The sequence below is a fragment of the Hyaena hyaena genome, unplaced genomic scaffold, assembly GCF_003009895.1.
Source record: "Hyaena hyaena isolate Hyena2069 unplaced genomic scaffold, ASM300989v1 scaffold_298, whole genome shotgun sequence".
In the NCBI taxonomy this organism is placed as follows: domain Eukaryota; kingdom Metazoa; phylum Chordata; class Mammalia; order Carnivora; family Hyaenidae; genus Hyaena; species Hyaena hyaena.
Window position 1 is genome coordinate 224,595 of NW_024080927.1, and position 20,904 is coordinate 245,498.

The window sequence follows — 20,904 nt, forward strand, 5'->3', positions numbered from 1 at the left end:
ACTTCTACTTTAAAGGCTTCAAACTGTTTACCATTTAATCATCTCACTCTCCTGTCTTACTCAAAAATGACTACTTAAGGTCTCAGTAAAATCTACATTGTTATAAAACTTTTCCATATATAAAACCAAACTCCTTATATTATTATACTACTTACCGCTACCTGATATTTTACTATATATATACTTCTTGTTCTATTTGTTTCTACCATTTGATTTTAAGAAACAAAAGTTTTATATTTTGTTGAAATGTAAATCTTATTTAAATGGCTATTAACCTAATATCATAAAAATTATTCCTAATTTTAGTAATATAGTCGATCTGATATTCAGTGATAAAGGTAATACCATTATAATACAATCAGTGATGAAAGAAACTCACAATATGTCGCCATTGTACACAGAGGGCTATCAAATGACATCTATTAACCGATTATATTAATAGGGAAGCCCACGCCTTTCTAGACTAAATTCTATTTTATTACCTGAGCAGCCAGTAATGCATTTTTCAATTCTTCTCTGGTAACTTCTGGGCCATCAGTTTGCCCAACTAAACCTATTGTATTATTCTGAGAAGGCCTATCTTGCTCTGCTGTTTCCTTCAGATGAGCACTAAGATAGGCTTTGGATGCAAGAAGGTATCCATTCAACATGTGAAGAGTGATATCCATCAGTGGGGGGCATCTAAACACAGAAAAAAGAAAAATAGATGAGAAAGAATTATAAATCTATAAATTAACCAGAACATGATCAATCAGTCCTGAAAGTACCTGAAAAAAAACGAAATATAGTAAAACTTTAAAAAATATTTTTAGGGGCGCCTGGGTGGCTTAGTCGGTTAAGCGTCCGACTTTCGCTTAGGTCATGATCTCGCGGTTCGTGGGTTCGAGCCCCGTGTCGGGCTCTGTGCTGACTGCCAGCTCAGAGCCTGGAGCCTGTATCAGTCTGTGACTCCCTCTCTCTCTGACCCTCCCCTGCTCACCCTGTCTCCCTCTCTCCTAGAAATAAATAAAACATTAAAAAAAATTTTTTTTAATATTTTTAAATATTTATTCTGAAAATAAAAGTTTCATATGTTTGTCTTATCCTCTGTATTTCAAGATTTTATTGAATATATTTTAAGTATTATCTATTTCAACTTATCAGCTAAAATCAAATTTAAGTGTATGCCCTAGAGACAAGATTCCTCTTTTGCAAAAATTGATACCACCAGTAAATCTCTTAGCTAATGAATCTGCAAAGCAACTGTCCTCAAAAGAGAAACATTCTGTTATCCATAACATGAAGGAGATTAGAACAGAGTATTTATCCTTTCTACTCCTGTTTCTTCTTTGGAGCAAGACAACTCTGTCTTCCAAAAGTGCCTCATCCACTTGACCTGGGGTAAGTTATTTACTGAGCCTCAGTTTCCTCATCTGTAAAATAATATAGTTATTCATTCCTAAAAGATTGTTACAGATTAAATTTAAATGAGATAAGAAAAACATAATATAAAAAGAAAAAAAAATAGTAACCACTAAAATTTAAAAAGCCAAGCCTTTAGAATAACCTGAAAATGTCACTTCTCGGTTCATCACAGAGGGAACTAACATGTGTGCATAAGCAGGCAGCAGAGCTGTTTGTAACTGTGAAACAATGCAAACAGCCTAACTGCCCATCAATAATATATTAGTGGTTTTTCTTAAATGTCCAAATTTTCTATAATAAACATCTATGTATTTACAGTGGAAAAAAAAGTATGCCAATGGTTAAAAAACTATAGCAATGTTACCCTACATGTGAAGAAAATAATCTGGGGTACTTATGTGAAGGAAAAAAAACCCCAAAAACACAAAAACTCAAGCTCCATTCCAAAATTTCAAATCAGAGTTTCTGGAGGACTGGCCTAGTAATTTACATATGGACTACTATGCAGAAGCTAAAACAAATGAGGCAGAACTATGCATATCAATATGGAAAACATGTAAACAACACTAAGTTTTTTTTTTAAAGAACAAAATAATACCTACGATGTATTACTTGTTTCTTTAAACCACTGGGGGGAAAAAAGTATTTCTACTTAGAAATTTGTAAATATATAGAAAGTAAAACTACATATACACCATTATGACAACAAAGTTTCCTCTGGACATGGAACTGGGATTGCTCAAGAGGCCAAAGAACAATTCTGCTGTAGCCATAGCAACATGGTAGATAATGAGAAAGAACAAGACTTTTCACTGTATATAACCTTTTTCGTTAATCTCCTTTGTTCACTTACTAATGTATATAATGAAAACTTTCATTATACATACATAAAAAAAGAAATAGGATAATGAATCTTCAAGAACTCAATACCAAGCTTCAACAGTTATCGACATATGGTCATCCATTTCCTCCACACCCCCAACCACTTTCCCACCATCAACACAGGGTTAGTTCAAAGCAAATCTTAAACATCATATCTTTTTATGTATATCTTTTTATATTGTTTGATATTTTTAAAAACAATGTGGATGATCAGTTGGTAAAAAATTAAATTTTAAAAATTAACAAATTTAAACGGAAAAACAGAACAAAGGAAAAAACTGCAATATATACATATATATAGAGAGAGAGTACACGCACTGGTATCCTTTATGAACTCTTACCAAATCAAAAAGATAACCGTTCCAATAAAAAACTAGGCTAAAATATAAAGAAGAGATGCCAATGGCCAATAAGCGTATTAAAACATTCAATCCAACTAAAATATGAATTAAAATGAGAATCAGAGGTGCCTGGGTGGTTCACTGGGTTGAGCATCCAAATCTTGATATCAGCTCATGCTGAGCATGGAGACTGCTTGGGATTCTTTCTCCCCCTTCCATACTCACACATGCTCTCCCTCTCTCTCAAAATAAACAAACATTTCAAAAATAAATAAAACAAAATGAGAGTCAAGTTTTCACCTATCAAACGGAAAAATACTGTATAAAGGAGTAAAGTGTAGTATTAAACACTGCTATGGGAACTGGTACAGCCTTTCTAGATGGCAGAATGAAAATGAGTATGAATCAAAATATGAATATTGAAAAATATGAAAGAAAATTCTTGAAAATGAGCATATTATTTTTGGCTCCATAATTCCATTTTTAAGAGTCTGCTCTGGAGCACCTGACTGGTTCAGTCAGCAAAGCATGCAACTCTTAATCTCAAGGTCATGAGTTTGTGCCCCACATTGGGTATAGATATTACTTAAATAAATAAACTTTAAAAATAAAATGTTTACAAAAAAACGAATCTGTTATTTTGTTTGTTTGTTTGTTTTTGAGACAGAGAGAGACAGAACTTGAGGTGGGGAGAGGAAGAGTGAGAGGAAGACACAGAATCCAAAGCAGGCTCCAGGCTCTGAGCTGTCAGCACAGAGCCCGACACGGGGCTCGAACCCACAAACCATGAGATCATGACCTGAGGTGAAGTCAGACGCTTAACTGACTGAGCCACCTAGGCGCCCCAAAATGAATCTGTTGTAAGGATTCAATACTCAGTACATAATCACCACAGCACTACTGATGATAACAAGTAATAGAAATAAGCAAAATACCCAACAATAAGGATTGGGTTAAACATACCATATCTATGTGGAGTATTATGCAGCCAATGGATATAAGAAAGCCTATTAAGGGGCACCTAGGTGGCTCAGTCAGTTAGGTGTCTGACTTCGGCTCAGGTCATGATCTCAAGTTCGTGGGTTCAGGCCCCGCATTGGGCTCTGCTGACAGCTACCTCAGAGCCTGGAGCCTGTTTCAGATTCTGTGTGTGTGTGTCTCTCTCTGACCCTCCCCTGCTCACGCTGTCCTCTCTCTCTCAGAAATAAATAAAACATTAAAAAAAAAAAAAACTTAAAAAAAAAAAGAAAGAAAGCCTATTAATGTGGGGAAACTTCCACAAGTGAAAACCCAAGCTGCGAACATTACATATATTATGATAGCATAATTTGACAACTTCCTGAACAAATGGAGACAATTCAAGTGAAAGGTTATCTTGCTTAAGTGGATTTTTAACACTGACAAATTATTTTAGAAGTTGTTTCTTCTGGGAAATGTTATTTACTGCTATTTTTCTTTTATTAGATACTTAGTGTCATTTATACTGTTCATTCTTTTGATTCCTATTTCCTATAAGACCTTGATCTCACCCAACCACACATCGCTAATTTTGCAAGTTTTGTCACTTCACGAATATTATCCTTCAGTTGAGGAGAGACGAGTACATTCATAAAGTATATATCCTAGTTAAGTCTTCTTTAACTCCAGTTTCCTTCCCCCACCCCAAGCCATCTAACCCGAGGCTTCTCAAGTAACCACCTCTACGACCTCTTTAGTCTAACATTCAAGGCCCTCCATAGTCTGACCCCAACTTAACATTCCAATTCTAAAGTGTGTTCCTTTCAACAACTTACCCCTCCATTCCAAGCCTTTTTCATTTCTATACTTTTGCTCACACCGTTCTTTTTCCCGCAATGCCTTTCTTAACCCCTTACCCTCGTCATTATAATATCTCGTCATCTAAACCCTATTTCTATTTAAAATACTACTCAGGTCCCACTTTGTCTACATCTCTCCTGAGCCTTTAACAGCATTCATTTTACACTATTCATCTGCAAATGACTATTATTCAACTTTTCATGTATTTGTATTACTTCCACATGCAGGTGATAATCACTTCAAAGGCAGGCCCCTCAACCTATGTTATCTTTGAAGTTACTTAGTATAGCAATTGGAAATTCAAATTATTAATGATGTGAATTAACTAAATCTGCCTCTTGAGGTAAAGTCACCTCAATTCAATTGATTAAGTTCAGCAACTGGCAAGGAATTATAGACAAATTGGAATCAAGCTAATATCATAACTGAAAATGACAAAAAGATCACAGCTTTAGTGTACATAATGGTTCATGCTAAGCCAATTTTTAAAAGCCTTTTTCAAAAATGCTGACAACAAGGCTGTTTTACTAATCACATATTAAACTGAATAAAAAGTTGACTGTAGACAAAAAAAAAAAAAAAACCCACAGCTCATACCCCCAATTACCTGTAATAACACTAAGATATAAGTTTATACAGAATTTCTTCAATTTCAGTTGACTCTCCAAAGTATAACTCCAAAATAAAAATGAAATTCAAATGACACATACCTGTGTACCCTCTGATCACATCTTAGGACAATGAGAGGATCTATCATCAGGTCATTTTGAGTATACTTTTGCTGTCGTACAAACTTTATTGAAGGTTGAAGTGCATTAACTGTCATTACCCACAGCCTGATAAGAAAATAATCATATGTTCAAAAACAGCTATATTATAATTGAAACCTGGAGCCATCTAGTCCTAACTTAGAATAATACATCAGGAAAAAATTTATTAAAAGATGTGAATGAACTTGGAAAAATTAAGAACTAGAGAAATCTAACTTAGTATGATGTCTCTAAAACGAAGATAATAAACAAAAAGTGGTTTCAAAAATCCTCATAGTTATAATGGAATAATCATGGCATATAAAAGTATGAATTAAAATCTCAGCACTTTGAAAATGTATCTGGACTCATAAATCAAGTCATGGTTCCATATCATCATACTATCTCAGTGTAAGATGCCACTTTGAGATTAGACATCAGAACTATAAAAGTGATTACCAACTTGACTGCCTATTAGAATTACTGAGGGATATGTCAAAATGAAGAGTACCTGATTTCTTACAGGGAAGTCCCAGAGTTCATCAGCCCCACCTTGCACACAGACCTTGCACACTCTTACATATGAGTGGACAGCCAAGAGTCATCAGACATCGAAGGAAAACATCTAGTTTGAAAAAGATTAAAATATGCAAACAGAGGGGCGCCTGGGTGGCTCAGTCATTTGAGGGTCTGACTCTTCATTTTGGCTCATCATGATCCCAGCATCATGGAATCAAGCCCCACATCAGACTCTGTGCTGATCGTGGAGCTGCTTAAAATTCTCTCTCTCCCCACCCCCTGGCCCTCCCTTGCTCTCTCAAATAAAAATAAATAAATAAAAATTAAAAATATACAAACAGAAAGAAACTTCAAAGAAATAGAGAATGCAGGAATGAGAAATTTTTCTTAAGTCTATAATTAATATCCTTAAAGGATAGAATATTGCATATATGAAATAAGAACAGTAAGCATTTAAAAATACTCAGGTAAGAAAGAACTCTTAGGGGGCATCTGAGTGGCTCAGTCAGTTAAGTGTCCAACTTCGGCTGCAGTCATGATCTCGCAGTTGGTGGGTTCGAGCCCCGCATCAGGCTCTGTGCTGACAGCTAGCTCAGAAGGGTCAGACAGCTAGGTCAGAGGGTCTCTCTGACCCTCCCCTGCTTACGCTTGCTCTCTCTCTCAGAAATAAATAAAACATTAAAAAAAATTTTTTTAAAAAGAAAGAACTCTTAGGAATTAAGAATATAACAAAAATTTTAAACTCAAAACAAAGAGAAAATAACACTGAGAAAATATACAGAAGTATATTCAAAAGACAAATTTAAAAAGAAGAGAGAAAATTGAAAAATCAGGGGGTTTAAACCAAGAGGCTTAAAATCTAAATTACAAAAACTACAGAAAACAGAGGGAAAAAACTATTGAAGAAAAAATATATATATTAAAATGTCCTTAGAAATGAAGGCATTAAGGGTGCCTGCATGACCCAGTCAGCTGAGCATATGACTTCAACTCAGGACATGATCTCACAATTTGTGGGTTCAAGCCCCACACCATACTCTGTGCTGACAGCTCAGAGCCTGGAGCCTGCTTCAGATTCCGTGTCTCCCTCCTTCTCTCTCTGCCCATCCTCCATTTGCACTCTGTCTCTCTCTTTCTCTCTCAAAATAATAAATAAACATTAAAAAAAAAATGAAGATGAAGGCATAAGTCCCAGACTAAAAAAAGGCCAAGCACACAACACTATGAATAAAAAAGACCCACACCGAAATACACCATCATGAAATTCCAGAAAATAGAAGAAAAAAAAACACACTACAATTTAAGAGAGAAAAAACAATGGTTACATTCAAAGGAGTGGGAATTGGTATATCATTGGGTTACTTAATAGCAACAAGGGAAGCTCAACTGATTCCGTGGAACAAAGACTTCAAATTTCTGAAAGGAAAATTGAGCTAGAATTCTACACCCAGGCTAAAGAATAATCATCACATGTGATGGGAAGAATAAAAACCCCCTCACACATTCAAGTCTCAAAAAATAAATAAGTTTCCTAAACTCACTTTCTCAGGAAGCAACTTGAGTGTGCGTTCCACTCACTAAAATGAAGAACTAGTGCTCGCTTCAGCAGCACATATACTAAAATTGGAACGATACAGAGAAGATTAGCATGGCCCCTGCGCGAGGATGACACGCAAATTCGTGAAGCATTCCATATTTTTGCACTGACTGGGTGTTGTTGGAAACCAACTTGACAATAAACTATTTATTAAAAAAAATAACTAAATAAATAAAATGAGGAACTAAACCAAGACACAGAATCCAACAGAGACAAAAGCAATTCCAGGATGGCTACTGTGCATGACCCAAACTGAAAAATGAAGATGGAAAGCTATGAAAGGAATGTTTCCAAGAAAAAAATGTTACTGATATATTATTACCTGATGAGTTATAATTAATTGTAAAGTAAATTTCCCCTCAATAATGAAGTTTAGGGGTGAATTAGTAATTGATACAAAACAAAAACAGGGCGCCTGGGTGGCTTAGTCGGTTAAGCGTCTGACTTTCGCTTAGGTCATGATCTCGCGGTTCGTGGGTTCGAGCCCCGCGTCAGGCTCTGTGCTGACTGCCAGCTCAAAGCCTGGAGCCTGTTTCAGTCTGTGACTCCCTCTTTCTCTGACCCTCCCCTGTTCACGCGGTGTCTCTCTCTCTCTCTCTCTCCTAGAAATAAATAAAACATTAAAAAAAAAAACAAAGGCAAAACAAACTCCAAGCAAATGGAAGAGGGAAGTATTACTCAGGGTTTGTGTGTGATGCATACAGAAAGGCATTTGTATAAGAAGGAAATTGTAATCAAAGGGTATTACACAGGTCAACTATAAAATTAGGACTTATGTAGTCATAATTAATAGGCACACTGAATATTGCTTCAACCAAAGATTTTGATACTACTGTGCTGGGAGACATAGAGGAAGAGAAACTATGTAGTGGGGGAAGAGGAACTCATGGGGGAGGAATCAGGTAAAAGTGCTAACTCTTTATCTTGTATAGTGGAAATTCATAAGATAATTTCTAAATTGAAAGTCAGGAAATCATTGTAATTATAAGTAAGTTACTGAGATAGATGGGGAGACATAAACGCCAGAATAAAAAGGTAAAAGGGCTGAAAATAGTTGTTTTGGGGGAGCAACAGTCTAAAATGGGAAGGAATATATTATTTATGTTCTTAAGTTATGAGCATTTATCTGATATAAGTAAACATTAAATTCTAAAAGTACAGGGCCTCCTGGGGGGACTCAGTTAGTTTAAGTGTCCAACTCCTGATTTCAGTTCAGATCGTTATCTCACCGTTTACGGGATCAAGCCCTGAATCAGAGGCTGCTTGGAACTCTCTCTCTCCCTCTCTCTCTGCTCCCTACCCCCCATTTGCACGTGCACATGCACTCTCTGTCAAAATAGTAAATAAGCATTTTAAAAAAATAAAAAATAAAAAGTATAAATATTCCCAGACGTACTGAATCAAAATTTCAGGTAAGTCCAGCCCCGCACTGTTTTTACTAGGTGATTTTGGTTGTTTTTCTATTTAAACAGTACTTTTCTTGCTTTTATTTCAATTCCAGTTAATATACAGTGTAATAGTAGTTTCAGATGTACAATTTAGTAATCCAACACTCACATACAACACTCGGTGCGCATCACAACAAGTGCACTCCTTCATTCTCATCACCTATTTAGACTAGATGTTTTTGATGCAATATATGGAACAGGAGAGATTCATCTTCCTAAAGGCAAAATAATTAACCCAGTGTTCTCTAAACTTTACTGCATGCCAGAATCACTAGGGAAATCCTTAAAAAAAAAAATACTAATGGCTAACTCCCACCAACAGACCTTCTGATTTAATTGGCATAGGTTACAACTTGGGGGTTAAGGGTTTTAAACGCTCTCCAGGTGATTTTAATGTGCACCAAAATTTGAAGCTATGGCAATGGCTGGAAAACACAAGAGTGATCTAAATCACAATTAGCCACAAATGACCATACATGAGAACTCATTTTTAAAGAACTTTCTCAAGTTGGTAATACTTTAAAGTCTCTGGCGTACCTGGGTGGCTCAGTCGGTTGAGCGTCCAGCTTTGGCTCAGGTCATGATTTCATGGTTTGTGGGTTTGGGCCCCGCGTCGGGCTCTATGCTGACAGCTAGCTCAGAGACTGGAGCCTGTTTCAGATTCTGTGTGTGTGTCTCTCTCTGACCCTCTCCTGCTCATGATGTCTCTCTCTCTCTCTCTCTCATAAATAAATAAAACATTCAAAAAAAATTTTTAAAAATACTTTAAAGTTTCTCTCTGTTTCTTAAAATAAAGTTTACTCTTTCCCTTAAAGTTAAAACAGCTCTTTAATTAGTGGTCTTTAGAAATTATTTATATTGTCAGATACTCAACAATTTTTTCAACATTTAAGTTTAGGTTATTATATACAATCACTGCTATACACTTATTTATTACACGAAACAATACACTGAAATTACCTTCTAGGCATCACAGTATTAAGAACCATCCATAGTTTATTGACCGTTTGAAGAATTCGCCGTGGAACCCCTGAATTCAACAGCTGGTTCATATTGGCTGTTAATACTTCTGCATACGGTATAAGTTCACTGGCCGAGAGCAGAGTCAAGTGTTCTAGAATCTGCATCACTTGTGTGTGACTTACTGGGACAGCTGAAAATGCTAAAAGGAAAACTTAGCAGTCATGATCTACATTCTAGACAACTTACCAAATAATATTTGGTAATACTGTCCTATCAGACTACACACCACAAAAATCAAGGAAACATTGTTGCTCAAAAAGCATAAAACTTTCAATCCTGGCCATAGTGGCTATACTCAAAATAAGAGCCCTGTAAAAAATTCATATCAAGTATAGTTATATCATAAAAAAAATTTTCATTTAAAAATGTACATTAGTGATCCAAAGACAAATGTCATTTCCTTGGTGATTCAGACTAATTTAAAAAATGGACTGAAACATGAACATATAGCCAAATATTGCTCTTGGTAGTAACATTCATTAAGATTCAAGCTTCTTGATATCTTCCATCTGGGTGGCCCCCTCTATAGGATGTAAGTACCCAGCACACTGCTGTTAGTAAAAAGTATCTAGAACTATGCTTTTCAAGAGAATAGTCACTAACCACATGTGACTATTGAACACTTAAGAAATATAGCTAGTGCAAAATGAGATGTGCTGTGAATATAAAATACATACCACATTAAAAGACTTTGTATAGAAAAACAGTAAAATATTTCATTAATATTCTTATATTGATTACCTGATGAAATAATATATTAAATATACTGGAGTAACTAAATAATTATTACAATTAATTTTGCCTGTGTTTTACTCTTTTAAAGTGGCTATAGAAAGTTTAAAACTGTATATATGGCTCATATCACATTTCTACTTGACAGTGTTTGAACATTATCCAATAACAGCAAGTACATTGCTCTATTCCATAGCATTTATTTCTGACCAGTTTAGGACCTTCCTAAAACCACGTGACCTGTTTAGTGATGAACATAGAAACTATGAGAAAACAGATACAAGCATGTTAGAGAGAAATGGCTAAAACTCCTTAAACTCAAAGAAAATTACTTAAAATATATTGACCAAATATTGTTAATATACCCCAGAAAGTTTGGCAAATTCTGCATGATTTGAAGATTTCAATGAGCCTATAACATCTCTTTGTATTACAACAGGGTAAAAGCAATATCCAATTTACTATACCTTCTTGGAGTTGTTTAGGAGAGTGGTTTTTAGCATTATTGGTCAGTAGCATTCGCCTTAATAGGGCATCAGTTCCTGTGATTTCTTCTTCACAGATCCAATCATCCACAATGCATAAATGTGGGTAATTAGTTGCAAGGAGACGTAGTAAAGCAGAATGTAACCCTTGAAAATTTACAAGAAGTCAACTGGATTCTTCATTCTCAAATACCAAAATCTTCTCTCTTCCCTTACCCTTGTCCCTTTCGTTTTCAGCAGGCCAAAAGAATGTGCACTTCTTGTGCAAGCATGCTACCATTTGAGAACTTCTGTTCAGTAGTTCAGCTAGAGGTTCTACTTAAAGATCCCCAACTGATTTGATACACAAAAAGGTGGAAACTACTACTTTTATCAAAAGTTCTCAAGCCTTCTTCTACCCTATCCCAATATAAAAGTCTCCCATCAGGAAAAGTCATTTGACATAGCAATAGCTCAAGAGGGAGGAAGGAAAAGAAGGTGAAAGTCATGTCCACTGGGGGAGATTATGTACGGTTTGAAAAAGGTCTCACCAAGAAATTCTGATAGGCTTCTACAGACGAACATATGTTCTCTTCCAACCCAGTTAAGAATCACTGCTACAGATGGGTAAAATCAAAGTTGCCCCCTTGGAGTGCCTAAAAGATTTCGGGCACTCTATGCACATTTTTTCATTTCTCCCTAGCAGCCCTTCAAGTTAAGCAACATTGTCTTCATTCTACTGTAAGGAAACAGACTGAAAGACATTTTTTAAAGTTCCCAGAGTCATACAGCTAAGTATGTCAGCCAACCAAAACAGTACTGGTGATACCTACAAGACAGTGCACTGGTCTTCCTTCAAGAAGAGTTAAGGAAGCTCAAAAAGAATAAGAAACTTCTTTTACTAAATCAAAGTCTTGTTTGTAACAAGACTACGCTATGCTATGCTTATACCATAGTTTGACTATGCAGAACTATTACTGTAAAATATCAATGATAAAATAAATAATTCTACTGTACAAAATGTCTTGAATAGATACATGAAGTGCTATTATGCAAAATGGCACATAAATATTGCTGTTATTATACTATTATCATCATCCTCATCAGTGTTGTAAGAGTGTCAGTAATAGTATTAGGTGTAATAAAAGCACTTTTCATCCAATCATCTCCTTATTATGCAACTTAAATCATCATACCATTGCTTAGCTCTAGTAGAGAGTCTATCTGCTTCCTTTGTCATAGAAACTGCATAAAATTAATAATTCTATTGGCAAAAATACTGCAACAATCAAAAGTCGTATTATTTTAAAGTTTAGACATCTAAATGCACAACTACCTGTATAGTTAAGACTATCCCAAAACAGTCACAATATGAGTGATAGTGAAAATTAATCTACATTTCATAATCTCTTCAATAAAATGTTACTTGCCAACACTGTCAAATACAACATTATTTCCTTGAAAAAGATTATGCAAAGATATAAGTAAATAAATGCAGACATCTGACTAAATTATGTGACCAAAGGTCATCTTTGCTCCTGCTTGAAACCAACCATAACAAAGAAAAAGAAAACTCCAACTTCAAAGAAACAAACAAAAAACCCATACTCAAACATTATAAAGAGGGTGTTAAATTAAGAAAAAAATTGAATTTCAAAAAATATTACTATATGTCTATTTGACAGTTTTACAGTAAAAATCTGTAATTGCATGGTATGGAATACTATGGAGCAATTAAAAGCAATAAGGTAGATCTACAGGTACTGGCATAAAAGTATTTCTAAGACTCCAAGAGAAAAAAGCAAGTCTCAAAAGAGATAGGGTATAATACCATTTATAGTTTAAAAAAACATTTTTTTTTACATTTGTGTAGCTATTAGCTTCAACCATTCAAAACTATTTTTATAGGTCAAAAAAAGTTGAATACCTGCAATTTCATATGGTTCAACTTACAGAAAAAAATGGAAACCAACTGACAGAAAAAAATGTCTGAAATTACATAACGAAATAAAACAGGTTTTTGAGGAAGGGGAAATGCAAGAAGTAAGACAGGGATGTAAAGAGGAATTTCATTCCTGAATTGTTGGGACTTTTTACCACTGAGCACCTATTACACTTTATAACATTATACACAGTATGATATTTTTTTAACAAGAAACGTTAGCAGTAAAAAGCAAGCAAAACAAATACCTCCCAACTCTTGCTGCAGCCCTTGAGCCTGTCGAATAAGGAATTTGATAGGAATCTGATCCATTAAAGAAGACGAATATGATTTGGGCTTTCTTTGCATGGCAGCTGTCAAAGATAAAACGTGTAAGATAAAAACAGTGTAACAAACAACAGAAATCTTTTTTTCTTAAATAGTTTATTGTCAAGTTGGTTTCCATATAACAACAAGTGCTCATCCCCACAAGTGCCCTCTTCCATGCCCATCACTTCCCTTCCCCTCCCCCCACCCCATCTGCCCTAAATTTACAAACAACAGAAATCTTAACCTTCAACCTAAATGGAACAAATAACAACATTAAATTGCACTTCATTCACTTAATATGTGAATATACTTCACAAAGAAATAAAGAATCATTACCTAATAGTGGATACACAGGAAAAGCAAGAACATATCTAAGGGGAAGATCTGGAAAATGCCCTTAAATTGAAACTAGTAGGGAGAAAAATCGTGAGAGAAGCCACCTGTGTCTCCCTCTCTCTCTGACCCTCCCCTGCTCACGCTGTCTCTCTCTCAGGAAATAAATAAAACATTAAAAAAAAAAAAAAAGTCCATCTTAGGAGAGGCTGACTGGCTTAGTCAGTAGAACATGTGACTTTTGATCTCAGGGTTGTGAGCTGGAGCCCCACATTGGGTGTAAAGATTATTTAAAAATAAAATCTTTTTAAAAATTAAAGGGGCACCTGTGTGGCTCAGTTGGTTAAGCGTCTGACTTCAGCTCAGGTCATGATCTCATGGTTCATAGGTTTGACCCACCCATATCAGGCTCTGTGCTGAAAGCTTGGAGCCTGGAGCCTGCTTCAGATTCTGTCTCCCTTTCTCTCTGCTCCTCCCCTGTATTCTGTCTGTCTCTCTCAAAGATAAACATTTTAAAAAATTTCTTTAAGTAATAATAGATAGATAAATAAATAAATAAAACAAATCCATCTTGATTTCTCTTCTATTTATATGGTCTTAAATCAGTACCTACTCATTTATTTAAATATCTTTTACGGACCAGTTTCCCTATTTCCAATTTCTCTTTACTGCATCCTTCACATGGCTGCCACAGTCCTCTTATTTAAATACAGATTTTGCCAGATCATGTGTCTCTGGTTACCTGCTCAAAACCCTTCAGTGGATTCCTATATCCCACAGAGCAAAGGTACTTACCAATCAACACTATCTTTTTTTTTCTTTTAAGTATATTTATTTTGGGAGAATGCACATGTGCGGGCAGAGAGAGAAAACAGCAAGCAGGCTCCATGCTGACAGCACAGAGCCTGTTGTGGGCCCAATCTCATGAACCATCAAATCATGACTTGAGTCAAAATCAAGAATCAGGTGCTTAATACACTGAGCCACCCAGGTGCCCAACACTATCTTTCTTTGTCTCATCTCCATCTTATTGTATATGCCTGGCACCCTCACCTCATTCCAAGGTACTTCATTGTACACCATAGGATTGTATGATCAACAAGGATGGTCATAGTTTAACAAAGCATATGTCATATACTCACTCTTTTTCAAATACAAACCACAAAGTGTAAACTCAACAAATTTTTTTGAAGACAAGAAGTACATTAAGTTCAAGCGTTAGAGTAAAGGCTGAGAATCATTGCTTATATAGACCATATACCTCTTGATTAAACATAACCTCCCTTGTAGAGTAATAAATTAGCATCCTAGTTTTCCACACCAATTTTGTATGAATTCCATAAGAATATGTTTCAGAAGGCAGTTAAACAGAATAGGTTCCAATGACAGTCAAAACCTGGTTCCAACACTTGCTAGTGAGGGAAGTAGTCTTAGAGCAGTTAGAAAGAAAAACAAATAAAAGACATCCAAATTGGAAAGGAAGAAATAAAACTGTCACTCTTTGCAGATAACATATGAAGACTCCATCAAAAAACTGTTAGAATATGGGGCGCCTGGGTGGCTCCGTGGGTTGAGGTTCTAACTTCAGCTCAGGTCATGAGATCACAGTTGATGAGTTCAAGCTCCACATCTGGCTCTATGCCGTCAGCACAGAGCCAGCTTCAGATCCTCTGCACCCCCTCAGCCCCTCCCCTGCTCGTGCTTTCTTTTAAAAATAAACCTGTTAGAATAAGTGAATTCAGGGGCACCTGGGTGGCTCAGTCAGTTGAGTGTCTAACTCTTGATTTTGGTTCAGGTTAGGATCCCAGGGTTGTGCAGCCTGCTTAGGATTCTCTTTCTCTCCCTCTGCCTCTCTCCCCCATTTGTACTCTTTCTCTCTCTAAAATAAAGTCTACTATTAAAAAAATCAATTCAGGGGTGCCTGAGTGGCTCAGTCAGTTAAGCGTCCGACTTCGGATCAGGTCATAATCCATGGTTTGTGGGTTCGAGCCCCACATCGGGCTCTGTGCTGATTGCCAGCTCAGAGCCTGGAGCCTGTTTCAGATTCTGTATCTGCCTCTCTCTCTGACTCTCCTCTGCTCATGCTGTCTCTCTCTCTCAAAAATAAAATTTTTAAAAAATTAAAAAATAATAATAAAAAATAAAAAATAAATTCAATAAAACTGTAGGATATAAAATCAATATACAAAAATTTATTATATTTCTCTACACTAATGATGAACTATCAGAAATAGAAATTAAGAAAATAATCCCATTTATACTTACATGAAAAAGAAAAAACTTATTCATATAAGTTAAAATAAAGAGGTAAAAAACCTGAATACTGAAAACAAGACATCAATGAAATAAATTAAAGAGGACACAAATAAATATTTGTTATTTGTAATATATGGACTGCTTAGAATCAATACTATTAAAATGTCCATATCATCCAAAGCAATCTACAAATTCAGTGCAATCCCTCTCAAAATTCTGATGGCATTTTTCACAGAACTAGAACCAATCATATTAAAATTTGTATGAAACCACAAAAGACCCCAAAGCAACCGTGAGAGAGAAAAACAAAGCTAGAGGGATCATGCTTTCTGATTTTAAACTGCATGACCAAAGCTATTGTCACCAAAATAGTTTGGTATTTGCATAAAAGCAGACACACAGATCAATGGAACAGAGAGTACAGAGCCCAGAAATAAACCCATACATACATGGTCAACTGATCCACAACTAAGGAGCCAAGAATATATGAGTAAAGGATAATCTCTTCAATAAACAGTGTTGGGAAAACTGGATAGCCACATGCAAAAGAATGAAACTCAACCACCATCTAACACCACACCCAATGATTAACTCAAAATGGATTAAAGAGGGGCACCAGGGTGGCTCAGTCGGTTAAGCATCCAACTTCCGCTCAGGTCATGATCTCACAGTTTGTAGGTTTAAGCCCCGCATCAGGTTCTGTGCTGGCAGCTAGCTCAGAGCCTGGAGCCTGTTTCAGATTCTGTGTCTCCCTCTCTCTCTCTCTGACCCTCCCTGCTCATGCTGTCTCTCTCTCTCTCTCTCTCTCAGAAATAATAAAACATTTAAAAAAAAATAAAAACTAAATTTTGCTGGACATTAATTTATATAAAAAATAAGAGTGTATCTTGGTCCCTGCTACAGTGTGAATGGTCTGAATTCTCCCCCAGACCACCTCCTTGTAATTTATTCTTCTACAGTCTACTAAATCACAAGTGTCTTTTTTTTTTTAAACAGAATTTGTTACATATGGATAAAAGTAAGAGACTATTATCTATTGCTTATTATTAGCCCATCTTATGAGTAAATTGACTAAGATTATAATTACAGTTATGGGATATCATCCATATAACCCTAATGATTATAGTCAGGAAAAAAAGGAGCTGAGAAATCCATAGTATACTTAAAACCCAATACTTCAGATAAATAAAAGAAACTGATCTGCCCAACATTGAAGAGTAACTTTGATTCATAGCTTTCAAAAAGTGAATCACTCAGCAAAAAAACAGCCCTTACAAGAATTTTCCCTGCATTATATACTCAATGCCTACGGTTTTCTAATGACACTTTTCATTCAAATATGGAACTACATACACTTAGCAAGCCTAAAACACAGGTGAATTTTCTTTTTCAAATATAGAACACACTACTTCATACCAATATCTTCTATGTTAAATCTGATCTTCTCATATTAAAGTAGCTATGTTTGAAAGTCCAATTCAGTGATAATTTTAATGGCAAAATCAAACTCTTCTATTGTTTTTTTATACTGTTTTTGAATGCTTGGTATTCTTCACATTAATGGAAGGAAGGCAGGAAAAAGATTGAAATCAAGCAAAAAAACTTCAGTTACACTTCCTTAATTTATAGGTACTTAGTAGAGTCACTAAATTGCTAAAATATAGGCAATTAGGCCATTATTAATTTAGTCTGCTAAAAAGAGGAGTGAGCCTCAAGGGGTGGTTGTGTTACCATACATACATGTACTTATGCATCAAAGTATATAATGCCTACATTGCAAAGACTACAGAATGATACTGGAGTTTATTAGCATATTTGACCTTATTTTCTTATGACAGCTTGAAAGGTTAACACAGTATAAGCTAATCAAATGAACCATCACTAGAAACACTCCCCTATATACATGTACACCTTACCTAAAGTCTTCGTGTTTGCTAGGAGAGCTTCCTCATAAGACAGTATATAATAAAGCACCAAAAGCTGTGCTGTGATACTGAAACGTTGATTAAGGCGGACATTATCACCCTGGAGATAATAATATAAATACTTTAAAATATTGTTAACTTCATGAGTGCTTTTTTGATGGTAAAATCATTTAACATAGACTATTCAGTGTTACTGTTCCCAAGCTCAGATAGAATGGGAGGAACATTGCGATGGTTTGTATTAAACTCAGAGACAACTTGAAGTTTAAATCTGAGATGGTATGGAAGATGCAAGACAACATGCTTAACAGTCTTTAAGACCAAAAAAAAAAAAAAAAAAAAAAAAAAAGACTTCAGCTTTCCTCAACAGCAATTCTATCAGGCTGCTTCTGAAAAAGGTTTACTGGAGTCTTAAGTACTACCTGAAATCACCATGAAGAAAATAACTCCTAAAAAAAACATATTTTACATCTTATTTAGGAAAAATACAACCATCTCTTCCTTCTAAAAAATGGTGAAAAAAGATCTTCAAACTTCCCAACTGAATCTAAGTAGATCTTAGATTCCCAGAAAGCTAAACATTAAACCTCTGTTGAATGTACTGAAATGTCACAGAGTCCTGTGTTAAGCACACACTCTCTGGGACACTCTTTAGACTTTAAAACAGAGCTTTTTAAAAGAACTCCTCAAAAAGGGCCTCTTCAACAAAACACTCGGAACTAATACCATACCTATAAATTTCATAAGAGATATGAAGAAGTTTTATCCCATTTCAAGTTCAGAACCACCCAGAAGTCCTCCAATAATCAAAGAAATAATATGAAACAAGTCAGAAGAATAAAAGAAAAGGAAAATCAGAAAAATGTACAAGAACTACTATTTTACCCCAATGACTCCTTGGAAAATACTGAGGATCTCCTGTTCCGTGACTGGCTGATTTGTGGCTTCTGGATTAGATTTAGATGCTGGAGTAAGTATGGAATTTATGTACACGTCAATCAGAGGAAGTAATTGAGGATGGAGTGGGGTAGAAGTTTCACACAATTGTCTATAAATCCAGTCCTAAAAAAGAAGGTTATAGGCACTAAATCAATTTGGCAATAAGAAAAAGCAAGCAAAATTTAATAAGCACATACAATTTTACATGATTTATGAATCACTGAAACTATTAGCTTTTAGCAGTTATAAATACATTACCCACTTTCACAACTGTCTTTAATTTAAAAATATGAATTACTTGTTATATCCTCGTCAAGACTATTGTCCAGTGGAAGATAAATCTAAAATGATGAGTCTGGATTTTAAGTATGGACTTTGGGTTTTTAGTCTACTAGTTTTTAAGTAGTAGCAAAAATACTGTAAGTCACTACTATGTCTACATTTAGATATAGACCCCACAGTGCAGAGGAATTTAGGGAGAGGAACAGTTCTTTATAGCAAATCCTCAGATAGGTTAAGAAAATGAGTTGCCTGGGGGCGCCTGGGTGGCTTAGTCGGTTAAGCGTCCGACTTTCACTTAGGTCATGATCTCACAGTTCGTGGGTTCGAGCCCCACGTCGGGCTCTGTGCTGACTGCCAGCTCAGAGCCTGGAGCCTGTTTCAGTCTGTGACTCCCTCTCTCTCTGACCCTCCCCTGCTCACACTGTCTCTCTCTCTCTCCTAGAAATAAAAAAAAAAAAAAAAAGAAAAAGAAAATGAGTTGCCTGGGTGGGTCAGTTGGTTTAGCACCTGACTCTTGATCTCCACTCAGGTCTTGATCTTAGGGTTCTGAGTTCAAGCCCTGTGCTGGGCTCCATGCTGGGCTTGGAGTCTACTTTAAAAAAAAAAATTAAAAAAAAAAAAAGTGGCCTTGGCAAACACTTATGGGTATGGGAGACTATCACTTAACTACACATGGATAGAGGACATGTAGATATGGTGGGTGTGCGTTCAGATTCTTAATTCTTTCCTATTTCATTTATTAAAAATATAAAGCAAAAGATACAATCTACCTGGAAAATAACTTCACTAAATCATGAAAACAGGATAGTTAAAGGTAGTATATCAATACATATAGAGTTCATTATTCTTTATAAATAAAAAAGCCTCCAGAAAAGGCTCAGATTTCTTTACCTTTAGAGTTTATCCTTTTCCTTAGAAGACCTTTTAACTATTTGATCACTTCTCAGCCTTTTGGCTAAGATCAAGTGTAGAAGACCTTTTAACTATTTGATACAGCCAACTATAAGTAACTGACAATATATCGAAATATGTAATGTTTTATGTTAGCTATCTTTCTGACAAAAGTACAAATGCTGTTCATAGCTGACAAGAAACTTTCTGTTTGGTAAAGAAAACCAAAGTATAGAAAATAGCAATTTCTTACTAAGTTTTAATGAAATAGCCACAAGGTATTATTGAAAATTCAAATGTGTTAGTATCATTGTACATTTTGTCAATAACTTAAGAATTATATCTTTTTAAAAATTTGACATTAACGTCCTAGTTACTATGTATAAACGGCTAGTAATTAGGCATATTTCATACACAAAACCCACAGTAGAAGCCTATAAACTGAAGAATTAGGAAAAAAAAACATTAACTTGGGTTGTTATTTGAAATATAACTATAAGGTTATATATACTTTTATTGACACTTTGTGCTTGGTAAAGGAACGACTCCTGAGAAGCTGGTAAATACAGTGAATGGGCAAAAATCCAGTAATGTTGGCACTCAGGTTGCTGGTGACAGGGACCCGAACAGCATGAGCTGTAACAACCTAAAAGGGAAAATAGTATTAATTCATATGACAAAACCAAATATAACATTATTCTGAAACAGAGAGGATTAGCAGGTAAACTGTCAGTAGTTAATACAAATGCAGTCCTTAGGAATGAATGAGAAAAACTAATTATTACGTGATAATATTTCTGAATGATGAGGCAGCATACATTTAGGAATTTGCAAAGCACTCTTAATTTTTTAAATTTGTTTTTAGGGGCACCTGGGTGGCTTAGTCGGTTAAGCGTCCGACTTTCCCTTAAGTCATGATCTCGCGGTTCGTGGGTTCGAGCCCCGCGTCGGGCTCTGTGCTGACTGCCAGCTCAGAGCCTGGAGCCTGTTTCGGTCTGTGATTCCCTCTCTCTCTGACCCTCCCCTGCTCACACTGTCTCTCTCTCTCTC

General features: G+C 35.7%; 1 protein-coding gene and 1 non-coding gene across 3 annotated transcripts in view; one reads left to right on the top strand and one right to left on the bottom strand.

Moving 5' to 3' along the window:
- Nucleotides 1-20,904, bottom strand: part of INTS2 (integrator complex subunit 2) — a 53,871-nt gene that overhangs the window by 7,458 nt on the left and 25,509 nt on the right. For both annotated transcript variants that reach the window (XM_039247336.1, XM_039247335.1), the window contains exons 13-20: nucleotides 20,366-20,500; nucleotides 18,628-18,804; nucleotides 17,734-17,842; nucleotides 13,168-13,272; nucleotides 10,981-11,145; nucleotides 9,719-9,920; nucleotides 5,156-5,281; nucleotides 483-681 (exon numbers count right to left, since the gene is read on the bottom strand). In XM_039247336.1, the coding sequence (XP_039103267.1) occupies nucleotides 483-681; nucleotides 5,156-5,281; nucleotides 9,719-9,920; nucleotides 10,981-11,145; nucleotides 13,168-13,272; nucleotides 17,734-17,842; nucleotides 18,628-18,804; nucleotides 20,366-20,500 (1,218 nt within the window). The remainder of the gene's footprint in view (nucleotides 1-482; nucleotides 682-5,155; nucleotides 5,282-9,718; nucleotides 9,921-10,980; nucleotides 11,146-13,167; nucleotides 13,273-17,733; nucleotides 17,843-18,627; nucleotides 18,805-20,365; nucleotides 20,501-20,904) is intronic.
- Nucleotides 7,307-7,413, top strand: LOC120241950. The gene has a single exon (XR_005530992.1). It is a non-coding gene; the product is annotated as a U6 spliceosomal RNA (small nuclear RNA).